Source organism: Podarcis raffonei, chromosome 15 (genome assembly GCF_027172205.1).
Source record: "Podarcis raffonei isolate rPodRaf1 chromosome 15, rPodRaf1.pri, whole genome shotgun sequence".
In the NCBI taxonomy this organism is placed as follows: domain Eukaryota; kingdom Metazoa; phylum Chordata; class Lepidosauria; order Squamata; family Lacertidae; genus Podarcis; species Podarcis raffonei.
Genome location: NC_070616.1, coordinates 15,923,214 through 15,948,648, shown reverse-complemented (window position 1 = coordinate 15,948,648; position 25,435 = coordinate 15,923,214). Strand labels below are relative to the sequence as shown.

Below are 25,435 nucleotides of genomic sequence, written 5' to 3'. Positions count from 1 at the left end.
CCACATGGTGAATCCAGGCTTGGGCACAACTTTCCTAGAGAGAGGACCTCCGCTTGAAATATGAAACTTATCTAGACCAGGGGTTTCCAAAGTGTGGTCCGCAGTCCACCAGTGGGCCGTGGTGTGTCTGTGGATGTGTGGTTTGAAGGCAGGAGATGGCCCTTCCAGTGTGCTGAATATTCACTTGGCTTTTCAGTTGTATTTTTATTATTTGTTCTATTGCATTTTGAATTTTGCTGCAACAGGCAGAAAAATAAGTGGTCTAGCAAGAGCCTCAGCAATTTTCAAGTGGTTGGGGGCTTTTGGGAACCACTGATCTAGATAGATGGCTGGACAAGGGCTGAGCTGAAACAAGAGGGGCTTCTCAAACATCTTTAATCTCTGTGAAAAATTCTTTCCCACGCCTGTTTTTTTGGGGTGGGTGTGCTGCAAAATGGGGTGAAATTCCAGAGACAGAGCATGCAGTCAGTGTTGCACTCTGATTTTGCTAGACAGGCCACCGTGTGGCCAAAGCTAGGTGGCACAGGTCTTGTGTTGCATTTGATCCCTTTGATCGTCTTAGAAAGACGCTCCTGCTTAGAAATAAAATATGTCAAAGCTACAAATTTAGGGAGTGGGGAGCAAGCGATGTGCAGTGCAGCACGTGAAAAAGGGAGGTAGGAGGTGCTGCAGGCAACCTTTTCACTCTGCATACCCTTCACCCAACATTTTTGCTGGGGCAAGCAAAGCAGAGGAAGAAATAAACACACTTGTGCATGTATATGACCAGTTATACAAATTGGGCCTTCTTTAGCTGCAGAGAAATGTAGGCTTGGAAGCAAAAGTTCAAAGACCGGTGGCAAAGCCTACCTCTAAATTGTGGAGGGGGGTCACTTGCCGGATCCCTCAGCTTGCAGCACAAAGCCCCTTTTGGCTCAGATCAGATGGGAGTAATTCCTTTCCTCCCTGCCCAGCCACCCATGCAAGCAATACAATTGCTGGGATTTTGAAGTAGTTCGTTCTTGAAAAACCCAACAGGTGCTTGTTTCTCAGCAGCAGCAGCCAGTTCTAGGGCCCTTCTGTATGTAAAGCACTTTACAATTTTGATTGTTCCTGTAAACACCTCTGTGATGTAGGCCACAACTTTCCCCGTTTTGCAGAAACGAAGTTATATACGTCTATGGGAGAGGCAGGAACTGAACCCAAGCCCCTCAAGAGCCAGATCTCGCAACTTGACCGCAGTGCCTTGATCCCATAGACCCCAAGCAATCAGAGGACTTTTCCCACAGGGGGTCTGGCTTCCCTAGACTAAAACCACTAAGTTCCTTCTAGAAAACACAGAAACATCACATCGCTTTAATGTTTTAATGGGCATGCCAAGATCTTTATTCAAACACCCGTGACAGCTTCAAAGATTAGATTAACCCAAAAGCAAGGTGGCTCACGTGAAGAAGCCAGGCTGCAAACAAGATAGGCAGCTACCTTCTCTGGGCCACGTGCCCCCATGAGGGAGTGATGCTAATTGGTAATGAGCAAGAAATTAATTGAATAAACCATTTTTTTAAAAAAGGACTGTGGTCTGGCAGATTCTTTAAATATCATGTTTAGCATTTGAAGATGTAACTTTTCCAGTGTTTAAAGAGCTTCATGTATTTACAGGCAGCTGGTGATGTAAGTGGAGAGCTGTTTTCAGGTCGGCTGTGAAGTGGTTTGAGGCTGAGGCTGGGCAATCCAGTCAGTATAATAGGTCAGATCTTGGGCATCAGCTCCTGCGCTCAGGCACGGCACAAGCCAAGCCTTGCAACCCACAGAGCACCCCGTTATGGGTTGAGGGTCAGATGCTCAAGCTGTACCGCTGATAAATCTCAACCCTACAAGGCTGCTGGTCTCTAGAGTTCACACTGAAGGCATTTAAGCAAAATGCCAAGAACCAGGTCCCTCATTTCATACCAAGTAATCCCGACAGAAGTGCAGGCACCAATTCTGTACTTGTATCTCAGCCCAGACAGAAGAGGGGTGTGTACATGTGGAGCCAAGCAATGGTGGTCTACAATCCCTCTGCAATTGGCCCTCATAAATGGCCTATTTGTACTCTGGCAGCCACAAGCACAAGCTCTCTGTCCGCGCTGCCTCCCTCTCTCAGCCCTGAAAGCAGCTGGATATCGGAGCCTGGAGAGAAGATGGTTTGCACGTGGAGACTGTTTGCTTCCACCAGAGGAGCTTTCAGGGGCTTTCCCTTCCACCTCTGGGGAAGTCAGGCTTCCTGGAGGGCAGGATTATGAAAATGGGATGGAGCTGTCTGCTACCTAGAAATGGGGCTAGCACCAAGTGGCTTCTCTCTTAAACACCCCCCACCCCCGCTATCATGAGAGGCTCCACCAATGCTGCTCACCTCACCCATCAAGCTTAATTTTTCACCAGAGTGGCACACTAACTTCTCTTGGGACTCTCCTGGGTGGTGGGTCCTGGGCTGCACTGGCAATTCCTGGAATAAGTGGTGCTTCTGGAAGACCTGGTGGTCTCTGGCCTGGGTGAAGACAAGGTGATGAAGGGATGGGTGGGAGGCACAGCTTCTTTCTGCCTTAAGTCAATGCTTCTGAATCAACCTATTTGTGGACACAGCTGTTCACTGTGTGCTTTTGTATGTAAACTTTAACAGTAGCCCACCCAAAGGCAGCTCCTTGATGCAGCAGGCAGTCCTGTGGCGCAGGGACCAACAAGCAAAGCTCCACGCTGGTTGGATGGCCATCTGCCAGGGATTATTTAGTTGTGATTGCTGCCTTAACTAGGTGACCCTTCCAATGCCACATGTCTATGCTTTGCCATTGAGAGCCCCTCTCCAGGCTCCTGGTTTGAGAAAGCTGGGTTTGCACAAAAGCCCTTCATTGCAGCTAGAAGAGAGGCAGCTAATTGGGGCACTACTAGCTCTCCTCATTCCTGACCGCTGGGAGTTGGGAACACAACAGGTTCCCCATCCCCAAGGCAGAACATTCCCTTAGAACCATCCCAGCCAAGGAAGAAGAGAAGGGAGACAGAGGCCACAGGCTTCATCAAGTAAAGAGATGCTGGAGTAAAGACACCACCACCCTACCCTCCCCAGCCAGGCTCCAAATTTCATTTCACTTAGATTCTCAGACTCTAGAAAGACCAGTAAATACAGACAGGAAGAAAAACAAGTTTTGCTTTTATATTTCCAATTTATTACAAGTACAGCCCTTAGCAGAATTCCCCCCTCCCCCAACAAACAACCTTTTCTTTAAAAAAATGTAGTCCAAAAATGTTTCATCGTGTAGAGGTTGGAAAGGGATGGGGTTGGTAGGGCTTGATAGAACAAAAACTGAAGGGGAGAAAGTGGGCAGGTTGCAAGTGACGCCAGAGGTGTGTCTGTCAGTGCTAGAGCCCAGGCTGGAGTCCTCAGCACCACATCCTCCCGTGCCCCAGAAGAAGCAAAAGGTGGCCAGGGAGGGCCTGTTTCTAGGAGAGCGAGAATTCCTTGTTTGCAATCCCACAGCCTTGAATTCAAAGGTTGTGGGGAAATAAATGCTGCTTGAAATGGAGGAAAGTCAAAACAGAAGACTGTGAAGTGGCCAAGGCAGAAAAGAACTGCCTCTCCACCTGGGTGATTATTGTGCAAAGGAGACCCTCCTTTGACCCAATCCAGACTCCAACATCAGGAAAGGGGAGACGAACAAGGCAGGCTGGATGGGGTATGGCTAGGAAAAGAGGGAAGAACGAAGCTACGAAGTGTACAACCCCAATGGGTTCCCTGGGCCAACTCCCAGCTACTTTATCTAAGAAAAAACAAGTGGTTTATAGAGGGGGCCAGGAGGAAGGAATATAAAGCAAACACATCCTCATATAAACTGTACAGTACATGTCAGAGCAAAGACGACTGTATCTTACAAGGCGTTTTATACAAGGTCACTGCTGGAAACAAGAATCTTAACTAGAGAAAAAAATAAAGATTGAAAGTCAGAGAACCAGCGTTCCTCCTGCCAAACTGCAGGATTTATCACACTCTGCTCCTGGGGCAGGGGAGGCCAGAGGCTGGGGGGATCAACGTTCCCTCTGCTGCATCCAAAATAAGGAGGCTGGGGAGAGACAAGCACCCCCAAAGCTGGTCTGCACAGAGATGCTGGTGAAAAAAAGGGGGAGTCACTCTGGAAAAGTAAGTGCTTGCCTGCCCTCCAAGGCGGCTTCTTCTTCTGCTCAAGGGGGCTGGTCAAGAAAGACAATCCGTCAGCCTATGGGGTTGGGCATCCGAAGTGGAGCGTGGCAGCCTGGACCTGTCCCTGGCTGCCAGGACTGCAGGAGAGGAAGGTGACCATTCTGGTCCAGGAGACCCTCGTCCCACCCCCTGCTGTGCCCAGGCTAGAGGGGACCTCCTCCACTTATCCCCCTGGACCTCCTGCCTTCTAAAAACCTGCAAGAATTGCCTGTGCTGCTGCTGAAGAATTACTAAGCCATCTTTCCCAGTCGAGGGCTGATCAAATGCTTTCAGGAAGTTGCTGAGAATTAAGCTAGAGCGAGCTGAGGGAAAGCCAGGTGGCCCCTGCCGCCTCCCAGCTCCCTTCGCTGCAGCCTGCGCAAAGCCGGCTCCAACCGCATCCCGTCCGGAACGTGGAGGGGGGGCGGCCCTTCATTTCTTCCTCTTCCGCCCCCTTGAGTACTCCAGTGCCTCGGGGTCGCTGTCCCCATCCGCCTCCTCCAGTCCCTGGCTAGGTGGGGCCAGAGGCCGCTTGTGTTTCCGTCGCGAGTACATGTGGCCAGGGAGGTGTTTGTGCATCATGTCAATCAAGCACTGTTCCGTCTTCTCCAGGCAAGAGAGGACATGGCTGCCATTCTGGTTGTACTGCTCGGCGTTGGCGAAAACCTGCTTGATGTCGGAAAGGAAATCCTGCACCGAGCGGTAGCTGCCGCACGAGCACTTGCTTTGCATGGTCTGGAAGTCCATGGGGCTGCTGATCACCTCAAAGTAATCCTCCGCCTCCTCAGTGGTCACCGGCTCCCTGCCAAGGAAGGCCATGGAGTTAGTGGGCAGGTAGGGCAGCACTTGCATCAGCCCAAAGGCTGCCTTGGCCTGACCCTCACCAGCCACTCCTCCCTGTTTCTACTGTCCAAGTGGTCAGAGACTAACACTCCCTGAAGAAGTCCCCATCAAGGCACAAGAGGCACAGAAAGGAACCCTCTCCTCTCCCGTCCCCCACCACTAGGCCATGAGCCTAATTCTTCTTTTGAAAAAGCCAAGAATCTCCATGCACCTGTAAAAAAACACTGCACAGAATGCTGGTTATTTGTAGCCTCCTGGCGTGGGGAAGCAGGAAAGGGTTGGCACAGCTGAGGAAATTTTTGGGGGGTGGGTGTGGATTACAAAGGAACTCCCCTTGGATCACCAGTTATTCTGTTTGACATGATACCCACTCAGTGATCACTTATTCTTTCTACCCAATTTGCGCAGGTAGTATCTTCCAGTGTTTCAGTACACACCCAGTGGAGTGTGGAAAAAGTGAATTCCATTTTGGGGATCATTAGGAAAGGAACTGAAAATACAATTGGCCATATCGCAAGGCCACTGTACAAGCTGAGGGTTGCAACTGGACTTTTAATATTGTGGACCGTTCTGGTTGCCTCACCCCAGTTTGGTTGCTGGTTTTTGGACCTTTACCTGCCTTACCTGTAGGGCATGTAAAGGTCCAAAAACCAGCAACCAAACTGGTAAAGGGGATGCAGCGCTTCCCCTATGAAGAAAGGCTCCAGCCTTTGGAACTTTTTGGTTTAGAAAGGTTGGAGGTATATAAAATTATGTACAGTGTGAAGAGTTTTTCTCCCACTCATGCAATACTGGAGCTCAGCGGGGCCATCTAACGGAGCTGACAGACAAAAGAAAGGACTTCACACGGCAGGTTGTTTAAGCAGCACTACTTATCACTGTCACAAGACACAGCAATAGCCACCAACTTGGGCAGCTTTAAGAGAGAACTAGGCAAGTTTGTGGAGGAAGGCTGCCAATTATTCCCAGCCACAGGGGCTAGGTATTAATCCCAGTGTTGGACGCACTGTGTCACTAACCCGGAAGGTGCCATGTCATTGTGCGTCAGACAACGCCACCCTCCTGAATGGAAGGAATGGATGGCAGGAGGGCCCTTCCAGAGTGACTCCAAGTGAAACAGCCGGAACACAGATTCAAGGGGGCAGAGCGGGAGCCTGGCAGGATGTGGGGTAGGTTCTGTGCAGGGCTCAGCAAGGGGCCTTTCCCTCCCGGGGCCTCACCTGAAAGGCCAGCTGAAGCGATACTTGACAAGCTTGTTGAGGATTTCTTCGCATTTCTGCAGCTCCAGGTTCTGCCGGCGAGATATCTTCTTTGTTGGGTACATCTGGGAGGAGACAGGAGGAGGTGAGAGAGCTCCCCTGAGGCTGACCAGAATAAACCTCCCCCCTCCCCATCGAGCCCAGCACACACCCCTGGAAGCCAAGGGGGCCAGCACATGCTGCAGGGCACACGCCAAGCGGCCCCAACTGGGAAGAGCAGGTGCGCCTGTGGGGAGGAGCAGCTCAGCGAAGCCTCCCAAGGGAGAGCAGGTGGGCAGGGACAGCCAAGATCATGGTACAAAGCGACACTCAGGACTTCCAAGGCCCACCAGCAATAGAGCCCCAAACAAACGGGGCGGCTGCCAGAGCTTTGATGGGGCAGCCAAGGAACGTGCCCCCCACCCCTACAAGCCGCCAGCTTGGATTTCAGGAGCCCTGCCCAGAGGAGAGCCAGCCAGATCGCTTTCCAGGCAGCCCCACTCCTCCCCAGGGGGCAGCAGGCGTCTTCAAAGAGCTTCAAAAGCAGCCAAGGGATCAGTGAGGAGGGAAACCGTGACCCGCCCAGCAGCACACAGCCTGCAGCAGGAGGAGATGCAGCCGGCTGTGGAAGGAAGCCGGTGGCCAGCTTTGGGATGCCAAAGAGCAGCTGAGTGCCCTGCTGAGCTGGAGCGAGGAGAGCAAGGTCCAAGGTCAGCCCTCCACACACAACAAGGGACTGGAGGGGCAAGGAGGGCCAATGCAGGGCTAGCCAAAGGGAAGAGGAAGCAGCTGGCAGTGAAAGCAAAGCCTGGCCCTTGGAGAACCAGCGGATGAACTGTCCTAGGTGGAGAGTGTGTTGCTCCTTCGAGATCTGAGGTTGGAAGGAGGCCAAGAGAGCAGCACGACCCACGTGAGCCCATAAGCTGCACTCTGCAACACGCTCCCTAGAAGTGGCCACTAACGGATACAGGGACAATCCACAAAGGCAGGCAGGCAGGCAGTAGCAGCAGCAGCCACTCAAGACACTACCAAGGGGGGTGGGAGGGAGATAATGAAGGCCTACAATCTTCTTTGAAACGTCAAGCGAAATGCAAGCTGGCTGAATTATGCTCAAGGACAGGCAACCTGGGCAACAAATGTCCTCCTCAGGGAGACATCGGAAGGGACGCAAGTGCTTTGCATTGCAGGAATGCCAACAACCCACCATGCTCCCCGTCCCCCCCCCCCGCCTCTTGCCAGAGACACACGGCTGCTCCTGCAGCGCTGGCGGCTATTTCAGAGCCTTTAACAAGCTTCCTGCTCATCAGGAGAAGGGAGAGACGGAGGGATGCCTGGCATACTTGCACCGCCCAGCCTGAGACCTTTCTGGACAATACTGAGGGAGGAGCCTCTCGGCAAGGGGAGATGCATGGAGGCACCTGTCACCTGGGGGGGGCGGGGGGTGGCTCTTACCAGCTCATCCATGTCTGCTTCGCTGACAGGAGCCGGCCGCTGCCGGGAACTTCGAGTGCCGTGCAGGGCCCTTTTCTTCCCTTGGTGCCGGCTCCGCCTCGGAGGGTCTGCCGCTGGGCCTCCTTGCTTCCCCTTGGCTGCTTTCCTGGGCCTCACTGTAAGACAAAGAGGGCAGTCAAGGAGTTAGTCGTTGGGGGGTGGGAGCCCAAGTGGCAGCAAGGAAACGGTGTCGCATCCCCCACCCGCACATTACTCATGATGGACTCCAAACTCCTCCTCGCTAACCCATCTGCAGCTCTTCCTTGATTTCCCACTTATGAGGGGATCCCCCATTCTGCCCCTGCCACCATTCTGCGCGGAAAACAGTACATTTGCCAGCACGAGCGTGCAAGTGGGGAATTGCCTGTTTACGGTTTGCTGCTTTAGCACAAGACTAAACTTCTTGCTCTTTGCCTTCCTTCCTTCCCAGGGTCTTGCCCTGAAGGCACACAAGGCATCCACCTTGCTAAAGCTGGGAGACCTCATGTAAGGTAGGTGGGGCACAGCTATGGTCTTAAAGGCAGCTGACAGAGTAGAGAGTGCAGAAGCCCCAACACCAGCTTCTCCCAGCAAGTTGAGTACCAGTTTTAGACGTCTTGAGAAAAACATGACGGGTTGCACTAAGCACCATCCCAGGCACCAGCAAATGGCTGTCCTGGGGAGCTAAGGCACCTCCTAAGCCACCAGGGCAGGCAGCTTGTGCAGGCGCTGGGTGTGCAGCGATTCCTGCCAGCAGGAACAAGGAGACCCCAGTGCAACGGAAGGAGCGCTGGCCTTCCTTGGGAGCCAAACAACCACCAGACAGGCCTCCACAGGGCACCTGGCTCCTGAGCTGGCTCTCCCTTGTGTCGAGAGCATAGTCAGAGCTAAATGCCCGGCAGTCCAACATTCCTCAGGAGAGCCTTCAGGACCAACACCGCGCCCAGGATTAAGCGGAACGCTGCCGAAAGGGGAGATTTCTCCACAGTGACCTTCCCCTGATTAAACGCCTCGTCAAGCTGGGGCCGGGGCTTAAGGCTTTATTTTTAGTGACAGCGACCCGCTTGGGCCTAGGCAGGAAGGAGCCTGGACAAGTTCTGCCAGCAGGCACGCTTACAATGCACAAGGCCACCTCAGCAAAACCTCACCCCGTAGCAGCCTGCTCAGCGGGCAGCTTCCCCCATGTGATTCAGATTGCACAAAGGACATAGATAATGTAGCGCCATTGATTTAAACGGGTCCACTCTGAGGAAAGCTTAATTTGGCTACAGCCCTAAGTGGATTTGATGAGAAGGGGGGGGAGGGGGGGAGGGAGAGAGAGAGACACTAGGAGAGAGACTAAGAGAGAACTGACCCAACAAAAAGGACTTTCATGCCGCTGGGTTACCAGGTGTCATGGAAATTTCCTAAGAGAGAGAGACCAGATGGCCAGTTGATTATAATAACCATTCCATTAACATGGTTACCTGAACCCATCCAAGACTTGTGGCCAGTTTACACATGCAACAGAATCAAGGGGCAAGGAGTTCCCCAGACAACATGTAGTTGTGAGGGGAATTGCATGTTTCAATAGTCTTCTGTGGGAAGAGACTCACTGGACCTACAAAGCCAGCAAAAGAGAAAAGCTCTCTGCTCAGCCCTCTCCCAGGCCCAAGGCTTTCCCACACACCTCAGTTCTCTAATCAAGAGGGAACATTCACACACACCACCTACCCCCACCCCAGCTCCACTAACTGAATGAATAAACTGGCTTCTAGCAAAGTAATGGGCAGGATATGTGTTAGGAGCTGAATCGTCAGCTACGAGGTATTAAAGGAGAAGTGCAATACATTCACTATTGCTGAAGCTCTGAAGTCCAACACAATCATTTGGTTCTGCCTAAGTCAGCTTTCTGACATATGTGCTAATAGCCAAGCCTTGGTATAGATGGAAATATGGCAACTTTGGACAACACAGCAAGGGGAAATTGCCTGGGGCAGTCCTCTTGCTGAAACACCTCTGCGGCAATCCAGGGCATGTGAAATCATCCGCTGCTGGCATTTCAGAAGCCTGCGTGAGCCTGTCATAGCATTTCTGCTCCAGTCAAAGGGCAGGCCTGCACGTCAGTGACATCTCAATTGCTTCTGTACAGTATTACACAGTACGGAAAATCCCCAAACCCAAGAATGTTGGGATGCAGGTTGCAGCCCTCAAACATTTCCACCACCAAAGGCTGCTCCGATTAAAAACATAATGGCACTTTTTAACAATGCTGATCGCTTCCACCAGCTTCCAGAAATTTCAGCCTTGGTCCCTTAGCCACTCTGACTGCACACAGTTTGAATTCAGACCCCTGTCTCTACCTCCACCTCAACGCTCCAAGAGAAGCATTGCTGTGTGAGATAGGAAAGAGGGCCTTGCAATTTCAGGAATGGGATTGAGTGGGAAACCCAGGACAGACCTCCTTCCAGCGCATGGCGAAGTCCAGTTTGGCTAGTGGTCCTGCCTCAAGCAATCCAGTGATTAGCCAGAAAACACCCCCTCACCAATAAGGCTGTTGATGGCTTGGTGGCATTGGCAGGCAGCTCCTTAGCCCAGAATTGCCCGCTGGTCATGCCAGATTTAGGAAGAGGACATTTTTGCCCTTCTGTGGCAACACAGGATCCCTTCACTCTCCACCGGCTGAAGGTTTGCCCACTTGTGGGGGAGAGAAAAAGTACGTACGTTTTAATCCAGCCACCTCATAGTCTTCCTCCTCTTCCTCTTCCCCTTCATCGTCGTCTTCTTCATCGGTTTCCTCCTCCCCAGCATCACTCTCCTCTTCCACAGAGTCTTCAGCATAGTTTCTACAGGGAAGGTTCAACACACTAGAATCAGGAGTTTGCTTCCTCAAAGGCTGTGGTAGACCAGAAGCCTCAGCAGCCCTGTCCTGGAAGGGGCCACCTTGTTTTCCCTCGCTGTGCCATGTCAGCTTGAGGTGGGTTTTGCTTGCCAGCAGCCCAAGCCAAAAGCAGCCTCAGAATCCAATTCTCCTAAACTGGGGAACACGCACATGTTTTTTGGAATTGCATTCAGCTTTCCCACCTGGGGCTGGCAGGAAAAAGGCCTGGCCTGGATAGATGTGGCCAGCCCATTCATCCCAACTTCCAGGGATGCTTTACCATGACCTTAAGAGAGGAGCAAAGCCCACACTGAGGCCAGCTGCCCCTTCCTAACCAGCAGAAGAAACCTCACCTGCCCCGGGAGCTGCGCCTGGCAACAGAAGGCTGGCAAGCTGGGCACTGCCACTCGCCTTCGGGGATCTCATAGAGGGCCGGCCTCAGGCAGAAGAGATGGAAGGCCTTGTTGCACTCGTCACATAAAATGAGCTTGTCATCTTCACCTAGCAGAGAGTAGAAAGACAGAATGATCAAGGGAGGGAAATGAAGCTCAGGTAGGAGACTAGTCAGAGTAGGCCCACTGAAATTGCTGGGCTCACACCTGTGAAGGGCAAGCATTGGCCCTGGGTGGATGGCAGGATCCAAATGCTTGCTCTGAAAGGACCCAGAAAGGGATTGTTGTTGCAAGGGGCCCTCACTGCCCCCCCCCCCATTTGGGAGCGGAGGGGATATCAAAAGCCAGCATGATGCTGTGGCTACAACAGCCTTTGGGAGGAAGCCCCCCCCCCCATGTCATAAAAGAGGAAGCACTGACCACATCACAGGCCTGGCACACGCACCTTTCTTGCGGCAGACTTTGCACCTGGCATTCTCGGCCGACATGTCCCACTTGATGCAGGCGTCCAGCATGCCCAGCAGCACGTGCATGCGCGAGAAGGTCTGCGCTTCCCCGATGGCCAGCTTCCACTTCTCCAGGGCGGAAGCCACCTGGGGGCAGAGGAGGCAGCTCAAGAGGCATTCTCGGCCCTTCCCTGGGGTTTTTGGCAGCTGCCATTCAGGCGACAGCACACATTCCTCTCCTCCACCCCCACCCCCTGCCCAACCGCCAGCTCAGAGGCCCACAAGCCTTGCTCAACATATCCCACACAGCCAGCCTGAAACTGGGGGCTGCATTCTTGACTTTGAAATCCAAACCAAATCCTTGTCCATCAAGGAAAAACAAACAGCCGAGAACTTTAGCTGTTAATTGCAGGGACAGCTGGAGAGGCAAAGTTCAGGGCCTGGAGCCCGAGAAGAGCCTGGCCTGCCCTCTAGTGGCACCTCTGAGTAATGGTGCCCTGGACAAGCCCAGAGGTGATGCCTAGGGGGCAAGTGGTGGCAGCAGCCCCCAGCCCCAAGGAAGAAGTCCTCATGTCTAGAGTGTCTTCAGGGGTCAGAACTGTGTAGGCACGTCAGGTTCTAGCCCAAGCTCCACTCAGACAGAACACCTACCCTTTGTGACAGAAGCTATCAAGAGCCAGATAAACCGGGGGGGGGGGGGGCGCTTGTCCACAACCACTGTGCCCACCCCCCAGCCCTATTTTCCTGCACCAGCAGCGGGAAAGCTCACCGCATCAGTTTGCTTACTCCTAGTCAGGGCCGTTGAGCTTCAGGGGGAATGGCTGAGCTCTGCTGCTAACAGCAGTTCAGGAGCCAAGCAAAACCTGGATTTCTGCAGAGTTGCACATTCCCCTCCCACTGAATCAGAGGAAGTGCAGTGTGAATGGGACACCTAAAAAAACAGCGGCTTGCTCGCCCCAGTCTAGAATTCCCTCCTCATGGCTCCCAGGTTCAGTACCTGGAGCAAGAGGCAGCAGCCAAGGCGTTGGGGAAGGCTGGGAGCCTGATCAGCCTGTCTGTTTCCCCCCCGGAATGTGCCCAGGGCCTTCTCAGACACATCAGCTTTCCAAGAAGCTCCTCCCAGAGTTCGGCTGCTAAGATGATGGGCCAAGATAAACCTGCAGCAGATCCAGGCACTGGAGAAAGCATCAAGCTTCCAGTGTGGCTTCCCAGGCACTATAAAACTGGGGTGGGGGAGGGAGGGCTTCTCCCTCAGGTGACTCACTGCCCCAACCAAAGGCATCTGCTCCCAGTTGGTAATACAAAAGGGAAGAAAAAGGCAGAGAAATGCCCACTGCTAAAGGGCCAAAGGGCACACAGGAGGCCCAGAGTGGGCTTCCCCAGTAGCACTAACTGCCCTTGCCTGTCTTGTCGAATGAGAACCTTTTGCAATGCCCAGCAATCTACCTTGGGCAGCAGACAGTAAGCACCAAACAAAACACAAAGAGTTGCAAGACACACCAACACTGGGATCTGTCAGCCATAAAGGTGCGGCATTTATGGCCAAGGGGACAGAAGTGTCTGTCTCAAAATGAGGCCAATTCAAGGCCATCCATCACCTGTTGTCCAGGAACCAGGACAGGGAAGAGGGCAGCCTTGGGGCCAAGTGGCCACCCAAGAGCCTGGTGGGCTGCAGTTTGCCCTTCTGACCCGTTGGCCTGGCCTTTATCCACACAGTGTTTCCACTGGTCATCTAGATACTGTCTGTTACCACCAATGGCCCAATAGGGAGGATGAGAAACAGATAGAAGGTGGGCCAGGCCGCTCACAGGAGCCACAGAGCCAAAGAAAAACAGCTGCTGGCAATGCAGAGACTTTTGGGAAAGTGAGAACAGCCCAGGGGATGTGAAAGACAAGCTGTAAAAGGTCTTTCATCCCCCATTCTGATATCTGAAATTGGTGAGTGATCCTCATGGAAAGTCTCTCCGTTCAGAACAGAGAATTAGCCCCTTTGCAGCCCAACACTCACCAAGCCTACCTGGAAGCAAGTCCCACCCCCAATTTATTTCAAGGTAAGATGTTCAGGAATTGGAGTCAGTTTTGTTCTTCCAGAAGGCTCAATTGGCAGCAGCTGCTTCTTCCTCTTTGTTTGGTTTGACAGGGGAGAAAGCATCTTCCCTGCCATAATTCTGGCAAGGAAGCAAAGGCCTTTGCCCCCATCCCTTCACCCCTATTCCCATCCACGCCTGCAACCTGCAGGAGCAGCAACAGTTTCATGCCAGCTGCCCAAGCTTCTCTGCCCATCCTCCCACCATCCGACTTTATCTGTCCTGATCCAGACCTTGGCTTCTTCCGCCACCCTCTTCTCTTCATCCACCTCCTCTGCCTTGGCAATAGCATCCTCCCCGCCTTGATGTTTCCTCTTCTTCTGCTTGGGGGCCATGAAGCCTTGCAGGAACTTCTTAATAACGCTGGCCTGGAGGGCAACCACACACTCCCCGAAATCCTTCAGGCTCTCCAGTGTGCAAACCTGATCAAAACGGCACAAACACATTCTTATTATGATTCCCTTCTCATGTGCAGAGGGGCTTTGCAGCTTTCATTTATCCAAGCAACTAAGAGGCGAGCTCCCCAGATGGGATAACTGGCAAGAACGTGGCTACAGCCTCTCTGTGCTGGAAGAGCAGGGACCTCAGAAGTCTGGCCTGGCCTGGAGACATTTCCCCAGCCAACCCAGCCAGTGGCACATTGCACTGTTTTGTCTGAGTGTATCAGTAAGCAGCTCCCGAGGTTCATCAGGGCTTCAACTCTGCTACAAAGCCAGAAGTCTGCCTACCCCGTGGTCAGCGACAATTAATGTGCATCTGTTTCAGGGACCAGGAATATTCCCCAGCTCCTAGAAGGCGGATCCTTCACCACTGCCCCAATTCAAAGCAAGTCTCCCAATGTTGTCTGCTTTAGATACCACCAGCGAAAGAAGACAGTTTAATAGTAGGAGCTTCTGGACTTCAAAGCAAAGAGCTAGCCCAGGGCTATGTGGCCCACCCAAAGGGATGCCCAGAAGCCAAGGCCCAGTGCCAGCAAGACTACACTTGACAGCTGCTTCCAAGCTCAAAAGCCCTGCCTGGGTGATTGATTACTGTTAAGCCATCCACCTCTTGCAATGCTAGTGCTCACCTTGGCTTCAAACTCTGCCTCGTTGATGTATCCCAGGCCTCCCTTCTGCAGCCGGGTGGCTACTTCGATGAGGTCACTGCGCAGGAAGTTCAACAGTTCCTGGTTGCCATCACAAGACTTCAGACCTGGGTTCTGCTTCCGAGCCAAGTGAATGGAATGAGTGATGTCCTGATATCTGGGAGAGGAGACAATATATGGTCATCATGTATAGCTGACTGTCTCTCTCATGAGGTAGGGCCTTTGGAGATGCTCTGTTACCTTCCGAGTTCTACAGAAGAGTTATCTAACCTAAGCAAGGGTCCTCAGACATAGACGATGCTCAGTTACCTCATAAGGGTTTCAGAACTATCCAGCTCTATAACCTGATGGTTTGTATTTTGACACACACTCCAAGCATGAGAATGCTTATTTGCCATTCTGAATCAGCAGTGTGAGCTCATTGGGCCAAAGCACTGGTTTACCAGTGGTTTACACTGATGCTCAGAAATTTAGGGGTTGGTTTAATGCTGGTGCCTAAAAGAATTTTTAAATACTTCCACAGTCTTGTCCAGAAGTATACAATGGCCCATAAAGGATCACTCATGTAGTGCTGCAATTGCATTGTTTCGTACAATGTTTGTTAAAAGCACTAAGGCGCCTAAAAGTCTACACTTGCAGCAACACCAGCAAACCCACTCAGTAATTTTATCCATCCACAAACATTTGTCCAAGATGTGAAAGATCTGTGCTCTTGTAAATCCCACACCCCAAGAAAAGGATCATTGCGTAAGGAGAAAAGCCACAAAAAAGAACACAGAGGTGACCTGATGGCTTCAAAAAGAAACCACCCCACTCCTCCACACTGCTCTTCCCAGCCCCTGAAACGATCCTGGCATCAAATGCCAACTTCTTCTCCCTCCCTTGCCTGACCAGCATCCAGGGTCACTCCTCCACAATACTCAAAAAAACAGTCCATTGAGGCCTCACCTCTTCTGCAGTCGCTCCTTCAGCTGGCTCTCTCTTATCCCCTGCGAGTGCAAGGCGGCCAGCAACTCATCCAGCTCCTTCTGGCTGTCACAGAGAAACCTGGAGGAGGAGACCAGACACCTTACTCAATGCCACTCCCAGCAGGCAGGAAAATAAAACTCACCCCAAGACACAGGTGGGCACCCATAACCCAGTCTCTCACCAGCCCACACCACTAACAAAGTCTTCAAATCGTTTAAACATGTTTCAATCAGAGAAGACCACATTCAACTCTCACACCAAGCTGCTGTAAATTTAAATGTTCTGGGTTGCCATTTTTCCTGAAGCAAAAGAGGGACTAAATGCTAAACCATAAGCTAGGGAATGTGGTCATTACTCATTGCACAAACAGGACTTCTATTACTGCCCCCTGCTGGTCAAGAGGCACATCAGCATGGGATGTCAAAATCGAACAGCTCAGCTGGAGAGAGGGGCCCAGCCGTCAATCTGACACCCCCTCAAGGGTGGGGCTGTGAGTCCTACATTTTACACAGCTCTCTAGCCACCTTTAAACAATAGTTTAATTAACAGATCTTGTACCCTGCAGTACTGAGTACTTTGTACAGAGCCGATTCCAGAAGCCTTTCTGCCAATTAGCCCAAGGCTCAGCTGCATAGCTGAGAAGCTTCAAGCATACCGCAGTTAACCGATCAAAGCAAATGTAACACATAGTGGAACCTTTTCACCAAATGGGGGTGGTGTCAAATGCAATGGGATGCAGCAGGCCTATTGGCAAAGTCCAGGTTGCACTTCTGCAAGCCAGGAGGGCTGCTGCTGCCTGGCCCTCCTTTGAAGATGCCATGTGCAAGGGAGCCTCCTAATCAGAAGAGCACTGAGAAAGTCTCTCTCCTCCCGGCTGTTGCCTGCTCCCCCCACCTCTAAATCCCCAATTTTACAGGTGGGCAAGAACCCACACATCTCTATTGCCAAGAGCAAGTCTCACCACAGGTTCTGTCCCTGCTTCGGCGCCGTGGTCTCCACAGGGACTTCCGGGATGAGTAGGGCGCCCTGCGGAGTGTTCAAGATGCTGCCCTCCACCAGGCTCTCCTGAGTGTCTGCAAGCAACACACACACACAGTGAACAAGGAGTCCCACTGTCATCATCATCATTTGCCCACAGCTTCCTTTGAGCACCCCAGAGGCAAAGCAAATCAACTGAGCACTCAGGCCCCTAAATAAGAGAAGCCTTCTACAGAACGCTGCTCTGTGGGCTCTTACTTTAAAATAACATGCCAGTTGCTCCTGGATGGTTGCTTAGGGCACAACTTTGTTACATGGCTTCGAGCAACCTGTCCAGCACAAGAAAACGAATAGTTCACTGACAGGGCTTGGCCTCCAGTGACGTGAACAAAGGCCTGGAGAAGCCCTAGCACCTGCTTCCCCACCAAATGGAGGCAGCTGTTTCACAGGCCACGGAGGACAATTTCTGATTAAGGGCTGCTTAATGATTAACTTGCTTCGGTTTTTTTTTCTTGCTGAGAAATTCAGCAACTCATACTCTCAAATATAGCAAGTGATATTCATCTGTTTTATTCTGAGTAGACCCACTGAAACTAATGGTCCTAACTTAGCCATGTTCATTAATTTTAATGGGTCAACTCCAAGACAAATGCCGCCCAATACATCCAGCAACTTCACCAAGAACCTGTGAGAATGGTCAGCCTTGCCTTGTTGGTGGTAGTCATCGTCCTCTTCCTCCTCCTCCTCTTCCTCCTCATCGTCCTCCTCCTCCTTGTGAGGAGGCATGAAGTTATAGTCGATGCCATCATGTACCCAGCCTTTCTCTATGAACAGCCCGGGAACTTCATCAGAGAACAGCCAATACCTAGAGAGACCAGAAAGATGCCAGATCTTTGTGTGAGAGAGGCACCAGGTATTATGAGATGAGCAGCTTTGCCAAGAAACACCCAGGTCACTGAGGAAAAAGCATAGGCTGCAGAACGCTGGCAGTACAGTACTTGTGATGACTAATAACAGTCTTTAGGAGGGTGCCTTATAGGACCAAGATGCAGGAAGGGCAGCAACTTGCTGGCAGGAGGAACCCAGCTGAAGTTACAGAGCAAGCAGTGAGCAGGCTGCAAAGCAGAGACATGGGTGTCTCAAACAGCAGCAGGAGGGAAACGAGCAGAAGCAAAGGGAAGAAAAGCCTCCTCCTTGGACTACAGAGAAGGTCCATGTAGCTCAGTGAAAAGAGCAACTGCTTTACGTGCTCAAGATCACTGGTTCAATTCCTGTCATCTCCACATGGGCTGGAAGAGACCCATCCCACCAAAACCTCAAGAGCCATTACTGCCAGTCAGCTTAGACAATACTGAGCTAGATGGAGCAATTCTCTGACTTGATATCAGGCAGTTTCCTGTGTTCCTATGATGATCTGACTAAAGAAACCCTGGAGAGCTGCTGCCAATCAGAGGAGTGGTCCCCCAGGTGTGGCTGGATCCCAACTCTCATTGGCCCCAGCGACCCATGGTCAATGCTGAGGAATGGTGGGAGTTGGGACTCCAGCAACATATGGCGGGCCCCACACTGGCTAACCACGGACTAACCATCATCGACCCCCATGTGCTCTCTGCCTCCAGGGCTCTTGTGTAGTAAGTTTTGTACTTCAGAACTTGCATTTCTTACCTCCCCCCAGGGATGGGCTCTCCCCTGCAGCCCTCCAAATGTGGTTGAGTTCCCGGCTCTCATCATCATTCCTGATCACTGGAGCAGGCTAGCTGCCGGGAGTTGGAAGTCCAGCAACAACTAGAGGGGCTCAGGCTTCCCACCCCACTGGGCCACACAGCCAAATGGTCCATCCGGGCAGCTTCCCAACTGCAACACAGCCAGATTCTCCATTCCTCACCCTTACCTGTTGTGATTACGGTCTGTGCCAATAGGTGTCCTGCGCATGACCAGCTTGGCTTTGGCAATGCCGTCCTGGAAAGCCTTTTCAGCTGCAGCTTTGTGCTTGCGGATTCTCTCCTCCTCTGCTTCTCTTTCAAGCTTCACTGGTGGGGAAGAAAAAGGAAGAAAACCCAGCCGTGTGAGCTCTTGCACCTTTAAAGTTTGGTGAGAAACTAACTTGCTCTCTCATAAAAGGGCTCTATCTCTTCCTTCAATTAAGAGCCAATCAGGAAACACACATTGTTTCAATCAGGGAAGCATTCACACACACTTTTGTATGGGGGTGGGGGTGGAGAAAAGCAACCAAACCTAGCGTTGGTTCGCAGATGGAACACCTGCCAGTTGAAAATGCATGGGGCTGGGGCTCTGAGAGCTGGTCAGAACTTCCAAACTATCCAGTTCCAGTGCACCACAGCATCCCATGGAACATAGGTACACCTTCAGCTACAGACATCAAATGTTGAGATACTGAGCAGGTGAAACAGCCCCCAGGCGACTTACCACCACCAACCCACACTTAAAAGGGGACTGAGCAAAGGGCAGTCACTATGCAAATGTTGACAGTGCTTGGGTCTCAGGACTGGAGGCTTTAAGGGGCAGGATGGGCATGACAGCAACAACCAAACCTGGGAATTCCTGGCCCAAAATGCTTCTGGTGAAGACCTACACAGATAGCTCAGATTTGCCTGCTGTGACATCAGTGGAGCACAAGCCTCCACCAAGGTTGAGCAGCCTCTCCACAAACTCCACCCACCCACCCAACCTCTTCCCTAGGGGTTCCACTGCAGAGGTTGGAATCAGAGGTTCAGTAGGAACAGGAGCTTACACCTCTCCTCTCTTTCCACAGTGGCATTTCTGGGCCTTGAATCACCATTACCTCTCATCTGCATCTCCTGCTGCTCCTTCTCTTTCTTGGCCTGCATGGCCAGTAGCCTCCTGCTCTTGACAGCGCTGATCATGTCTTCCGCTTCCAACTCCACCCGTGGCTCCATCTTCACCCCTTTCTCTGTTGCCACTGCTGCCACAGCCTCTCCTTTCTTCTTCTCCCCCTTCCCTGTATAGCTGCTCTCCTCCTTGCCATTCTCCTTGCTCTTGGCCACCATCTCCTTCCGCTTTTGCTTCTCTGCCCTCTTCTTATCGTTCTCCTCCTTGAGCACGGCCAGCCGCTCCTTCCACAGCTCAGCTGACATCTGCTGCTTGGACTCCACGTGGTCCTGCACAGAGTAGGTCATCAGGATCCGGTGGCAGAGGGCAGCGAGGATCTGCAGCTTCTCCTCAGAACTCAGATCAAAGAACTCTGAGGTCTCGAGCTTTTCCAGGAACTCATCCTGCACCTCGTTGTCCTCAAAGGCAGCCAGGTCCTTGTTCTCCTCCGTGTTCTCTGAGGCCTCGCTCTCCTCCTGCACATCTGACTTGCGCAGGCACAGGCGGACTAGCTCAGAAACAGAGTGCAGGGTGAGGGGGATCTCCGACAGCTTCATGCCCAGCTCACGGTAGTCCTCCGCAATCTCATCCTGCAGCAGGGTCTGCAGGAGAATGACCAGGATCCTGTTCAAGTATAAGAAGCCCCCCTTCTCAGCACACAGGGCTTCCATGAGGGAGACGGCCGTGATGGGGTACTGAGCGTCTGGCAGCAGCAGCCCTGAATAGCAGCTGAGGAACTCCACCACCATGGCCACATCCCCAAAGAGGGTGTTAGGGAGCCCCTCAGGAGTGTCCACAAGCCTGAAGGTGGGCAGGTTGTTCCCTTTGATGTCCTGGTCCTCGTAGCGCTTCTGCTTCTCCAACTTTTCTATCATCTCCTTCACCCGCCGCTCCCTGGCTCTCTCCTTCAGCTTCTCCTTCAACTTCTCCCGCTTCTTCTTCAAGTATTCCTTCCGCTGATCCTCAGTCATGGAGGCCCAGTTCTTCCGGTGCTCAAGGAGCTCGAAGCGCTTCTGCACAATCCCACGCAGCTCCTCGGGAAGGCGGGCACGATCCTCGCTGGAGAGCAGGCGGGCGGTTTTGGATATGATGCAGGAGAGGGCACTCTTCCTGTCCTCACGGTCCTTGTTCTCTCTGTAGTAGGCAATGAGGTGGAGAGCTGCGGGTGGGAGGTGCTTGGGCTTGCCAGAGGACCTGGGGCTTCCTCCCGAGCCCCGAGGCGCTCGCGACACCTTGGGGGTGCCCTTGGTCGTCATGTCCAGCAGTGTCATCTGCTTCATTTTCATCTTGGAGTCCTTCCTGGGGGAGCGGGACTTCCCAGTAGCCTTCTGCCCATTCAGCAGCTTCTTATTCCTCTGTCGTTTCTTGTTGAAGTTGCCAAGCTTCCCAGCAGACATCATCTTCATCACCTCCTCCAGCTCCTCCGTGGGGATCTTGGAGTTCTTGACTTTCAGCGGAGAGCCCATAATAGACTTATTCAAGTGCACACTGCACCACAGAGAGGGGCTTAGCCCCTGACCTGGAGCAGAGCTGTCCAATTTAGGCTTTTTGGAAGGCTTCCGATCAGGGGATGATGTGCTCTTTCTCTTGGTCGAGGGATTGAGCGTCAGGTACTGGAATTGAAGAAGAAGCAAAGGTAAATTTTAGTCTTGGGGGGAAAAGAAACACAAGGGAGGAAAGGGATAGGTTGGAAAATCTAACTGGGGATCTGTTTCAATGTGCTGCTCGAAAGTCAACAGAACTTTTGAGGCTGCTTTGGAGCCTCAAGTGCTCCTGAATGCTAGCGATGCAGAAAGGGACAACCACATACATTTCTAGAGAAACTGCCCTTTCCACCGTGCAGTCAACAGCATCCCTCAATGTCACCTGGAGCATGTTGCAGGCAACATATATTGTTCTACATATATTGTTCTATATATCCCACCTAGCCAAAAACGTGCTCTAGGATTACAGTAGTCACCCAGCTGCAAAACGTATGAGACACAATGCACACTCCATGGTTTTAAGCACATATTGTAGCCATCTTGACTGCAAAACCTGGCATGAGGGAGGCATAAGGATGGTTGGGGAAACCTTGAGGTTTGCAGAAGTACAAAAGAGGTGGATCTGGAGTCCTCCTTGGAAGACATCTGCACACGGCAGTCACAGGGAAGGGAAGGCACACTGCAGAGATGGAGGCAGGCCAGCTTGGTGTCTCCAGTGCAGGCAGACCACATGGAAGGCAACGGAGGGTCAAATCTGAGCCACACCAGAACCATCCCTTTGGCACCTGATGACTGGCAAGGGCTTGCTGTAGAGCTAAGATTCACCCTTGCTAACACTGCCTCCCCCAAAAGTCACCATTATGCATCAACAGAGACTCCTGTCCTTTTCCCAACCCACAACCCAAGACAGATCTTGCCTTATTTCTCACTTTATATGGGTCAAGCAAGAAGTCACTGAACTTGCTGGGAAGTGAATATTTCTTCACCAACTCATCCTCGACCACCCAAGGAGCATTTTCTCCTGTTCCAGCCCGGAGTGCATTGTGGCGAATGAAGTAGCGCAGAATCTCCTTGTTTGGCGGCCGCTCTGTGCGAATTAAGCTGTCTGCTGGCACATTGCTAATGATCTAGGGAGACAAAGAAACAAGCCTTTAGACTCTTCTATTCCTCAGCTTGTGGCAGTCAGCCCACAGCCTGCCACTGCACTTAAGTACCACTGTTTAAAATAGAAACAGTTACTTTTAATTGCTCCTGACCTCGCAGCAGTGCTGGTATCTTAACCAGCCACACCTCCTCCTCCTCCTCCTCACCAACGGGCAGTCAAGGACCCTTAATTCTCTCTCTCACTCCCTCACCTTGTCTTCATTTTGCAGCTTGACATCATACTTGTGCGGTAAGAACTTTGGAGGGACCCATTTTTTTTCTTCCTTCTTCAGAGAAGTAGGAAGCTTCCGAGGAGATCGACGTGCCCGGTCACCTGCATAAGAGATTGGGGGGGGGGGGAGTGTGTTAGCAGCCCAACATGCCCCAAAAGGCCTAGGCTGACTAATCTGAAATGCAGTACTGAGGGGCAACAAAAGCACAGATGGCCAAGGAATAGACACACACCATCCAATACCAAAGGAGCAGGCAGGGAAGTTTATAAAGGGGGATTAATACTGAGTGCCCTCTGCAGGATCAAACCATAGGTCCATCCACAACTCCACATCCTGCATCTACAGATACCACTGGAAGCCCCCAAACAGGGCCCAGAAGCAACAGCCTCCCCCTTGCTGGTCTCCAGCTCCTGGTATTTGGCTTCTGGACATGGGAGCTCCAATCAGCCAGTGCAGGAGACAGACCTGAGCTATTCTATGAATTTGTCTAATTTAGCTTTTTAGAAAGCCATCTAAAGTTAGGAGCAGTTGCCACTGACTTAGCCAAAACAAAGAGCAAGTTGGGTGTCACCAGCAGACCAAAGACACCTGTCGTCTAGATAGACTGTCTCTCCAAAGCAATCTGGGAAAACCTGGGAGGGAGATCAGCACCCTCCCCCACCTGGGTAACGAATAGATCTTTTGAAGGCAGCCTGTACTACCCAGATAAAAGATAGTGGATTACCAACATCCCTCAGGCCAGGGCGTGGCTTGCTACTCACTCAGACTCTCTCTCCGGCTGTCATCTTCCTTCAGTGCCAACTCCTTTTGGTTGTCCTGAACCACTTGGCTGGAATTTTCTTTGTCACTGGATGGCGAATCACAGGCCCCGTCGGCTTTCTTCTCAGGTGCCTCTTCATCTGTCGCCTTCTCCAGAGGATGGATTTTTACTACTTTTACTCTCAGCACCTTTTCTTTCCCAACCTGATGGGAAGAGGGAAACCAATGAGAACTGGTAGGGAGGCCCAAAGTGAACACATGACTAGATTCATGGAGCTGCTTACAAAATGGTGACACTGGGGGGTTCATGCATGCAGTTGGGGGTGGCGGGGAGCTGCTAGTCACCTGGAGCAAGGCTAAGTTTACCACCCACACCCCCTTGTGCATGGCTGGAATAGTCAAGATGGTATGACAATTCACTAATGCAAAATTAAAATACAGTGCAAATACACATTTTAAAAGAAGCACTAAACAGATCAAAACCCAGCAGCCATCCACAGTTGAAGCCCAGCAATGGCTTTTATAGAACTATTGTAGAGGTTTGCTTGCAGTCACTGAACAAGACATGGCACCTGAGTTCACCCAAAAGATGCCCTCTAGGAGATAACTGGTCACTTGTTCCAGCCACGTGACTGGAAGAGGAACCTGTTCCAAGGTAACCTGTACCCTCTTCCCTCTTTCCGGGTATGTTGTATCTAATAATTACACTGAAATTCCTCTGGAAACCAATTACATCAGTTTGGAGGTGGGGAAAGAGTATTCCACCTTTTGGACATGATGGCAGAAGGTGCATAAGAACAAGTAGGCCCAGAAAAGAGAAATAGCCTTGGATACCCTGATCCATTCAAGCCGGAGCCTTACCTCAAAGTCACACTCTTCTCCCACAGCAAACTTGGTCATGATCTCCAGCCAGGAAGTGTCTACCAGTTTTTCTAAGGAAATTGTGTTGTGATGAACCATTTCCAGGACAAGTTTCTCATACCAAACTGGGAATTCCTCCTTCAAGCTAAAAATATCATCAAAAGAGGGGGATATAACACATTCCATTTAAGTGGCAACTACTACAAAACGGACAACAGTAAACTCACAGAATCAGCAGCCAACAGTGGAAGCTACTTTCATGAAGCAATTCACAAATCCCTCTATCAGCAATGTCAGCTAAGAATGACAAAATCCACCATGGCATAGGAAGCTGCCATGCAACTTCCAAGATAAGGGGGAGGAAAAGATGTTAGTGAAGCTGTGTGCAGTTCTCTGGTACAAAACTTATACATATCAAGGGAACTGTACAAGCCTGTAACACTCTGCCTGGTCTGATAGACAATTGTAAAACTTGAGTACGAAGACAGGTTGAGAACAAGGTAAAAAGTTCATGGTCTAATTCTCACAAACAGCAGATGAGCTAATAAACCTGCTTCTCAATATTACCCCACTGAGACTGCAAGCAGAGGCTCATAGAACCTTGTTCTGAGTGGAGGCAAGTTGTATTTTTCCTGATATGCTAGATTTCTATGTGCAGGAACTTTTTGACATAAGCTCCACCTGCAGACCAACACTCACAAACACACCACTTCCATCTACTGAGAGACAGAATTAGGTCAGGAACTTTCATCTCAGACACTGGGCCCTTTGGGAGCCTGGTTTGCAGAGAAGGATGTCTTGAACAAACATGCAACTGTTACCTAAGGGGGAAATGTGCCTAGAGTGGCTTTTTGACATGAATATCCAGCACGAGAAGATCTTCCAGAAAGCCTCTAGAACAGCGTTGAGATGATTACAAAGAGTGGTGTTCTTACTGCATTTTTGTGCAACACATCTGGATTTGATTTTAACTGCAATATAATATCAACCGGATCAATAACTGCCTTGAGTCCTTAACAGAGTAAGGCCAATTAAAAAATAAAGCATATTGGACCAAGGTGGAGAAAGATGTTCAATCCTTCTTTGGATGCTGACTCAGACTTCTGATGATGATTTTCACAGCAACAGTCAGCCACTTGCCAAACAACCAGCACCCTACGTTTAGGGCTCATGCCCTGGTCTCTAAAAATAGATGCTTTGGATTCTGCTACTTACAGCTCAGCGACTTCCTGCTCCTCCTCCCAGGCTTCTTTGTGTGTCAGCTGGCTGCTTCCGGTGCTTTTGCAGGTCCATATTCGCTGGCTGTATTTCTCCAGCCGTGCTTCATACTCTCTGAAGGAGCAACAACTCAGGAAAACATCGTGTTTAATGTGCAACTGTCAGTTTATCTGCACTGCTTTACACAAGTTGCATGGAGTGATTAGTATTTTTATTAGATATATTTACTTGTTGATACTGTGCTTGGTTGCTCCCATTATATTTTTCAAAGTGTTATTATTTACTGCTACCATCAGATATATTTTGAGCCACTTTATCTGGCCACCAAACA

The 25,435-nt window shown here is 51.2% G+C and overlaps 1 protein-coding gene across 1 annotated transcript in view; it reads right to left on the bottom strand.

Annotated features, from left to right (window-relative positions):
* Positions 1 to 3,147: 3,147 nt before the first annotated feature.
* The window catches only part of BAZ1B (bromodomain adjacent to zinc finger domain 1B), a 28,910-nt gene continuing 6,622 nt past the window's right edge, over positions 3,148 to 25,435 (bottom strand). Inside the window, exons 2-19 of the mRNA XM_053366855.1 lie at positions 25,102 to 25,218; positions 23,887 to 24,031; positions 23,028 to 23,229; positions 22,246 to 22,367; positions 21,820 to 22,017; positions 19,360 to 21,019; positions 18,448 to 18,586; positions 17,264 to 17,421; positions 16,540 to 16,651; positions 15,558 to 15,656; positions 14,592 to 14,766; positions 13,756 to 13,944; positions 11,435 to 11,582; positions 10,951 to 11,098; positions 10,441 to 10,562; positions 7,720 to 7,874; positions 6,250 to 6,353; positions 3,148 to 4,988 (exon numbers count right to left, since the gene is read on the bottom strand). Of these exons, the coding sequence (XP_053222830.1) occupies positions 4,619 to 4,988; positions 6,250 to 6,353; positions 7,720 to 7,874; positions 10,441 to 10,562; positions 10,951 to 11,098; positions 11,435 to 11,582; positions 13,756 to 13,944; positions 14,592 to 14,766; positions 15,558 to 15,656; positions 16,540 to 16,651; positions 17,264 to 17,421; positions 18,448 to 18,586; positions 19,360 to 21,019; positions 21,820 to 22,017; positions 22,246 to 22,367; positions 23,028 to 23,229; positions 23,887 to 24,031; positions 25,102 to 25,218 (4,363 nt within the window). The 3' untranslated portion in view covers positions 3,148 to 4,618. The remainder of the gene's footprint in view (positions 4,989 to 6,249; positions 6,354 to 7,719; positions 7,875 to 10,440; positions 10,563 to 10,950; positions 11,099 to 11,434; positions 11,583 to 13,755; positions 13,945 to 14,591; positions 14,767 to 15,557; positions 15,657 to 16,539; positions 16,652 to 17,263; positions 17,422 to 18,447; positions 18,587 to 19,359; positions 21,020 to 21,819; positions 22,018 to 22,245; positions 22,368 to 23,027; positions 23,230 to 23,886; positions 24,032 to 25,101; positions 25,219 to 25,435) is intronic.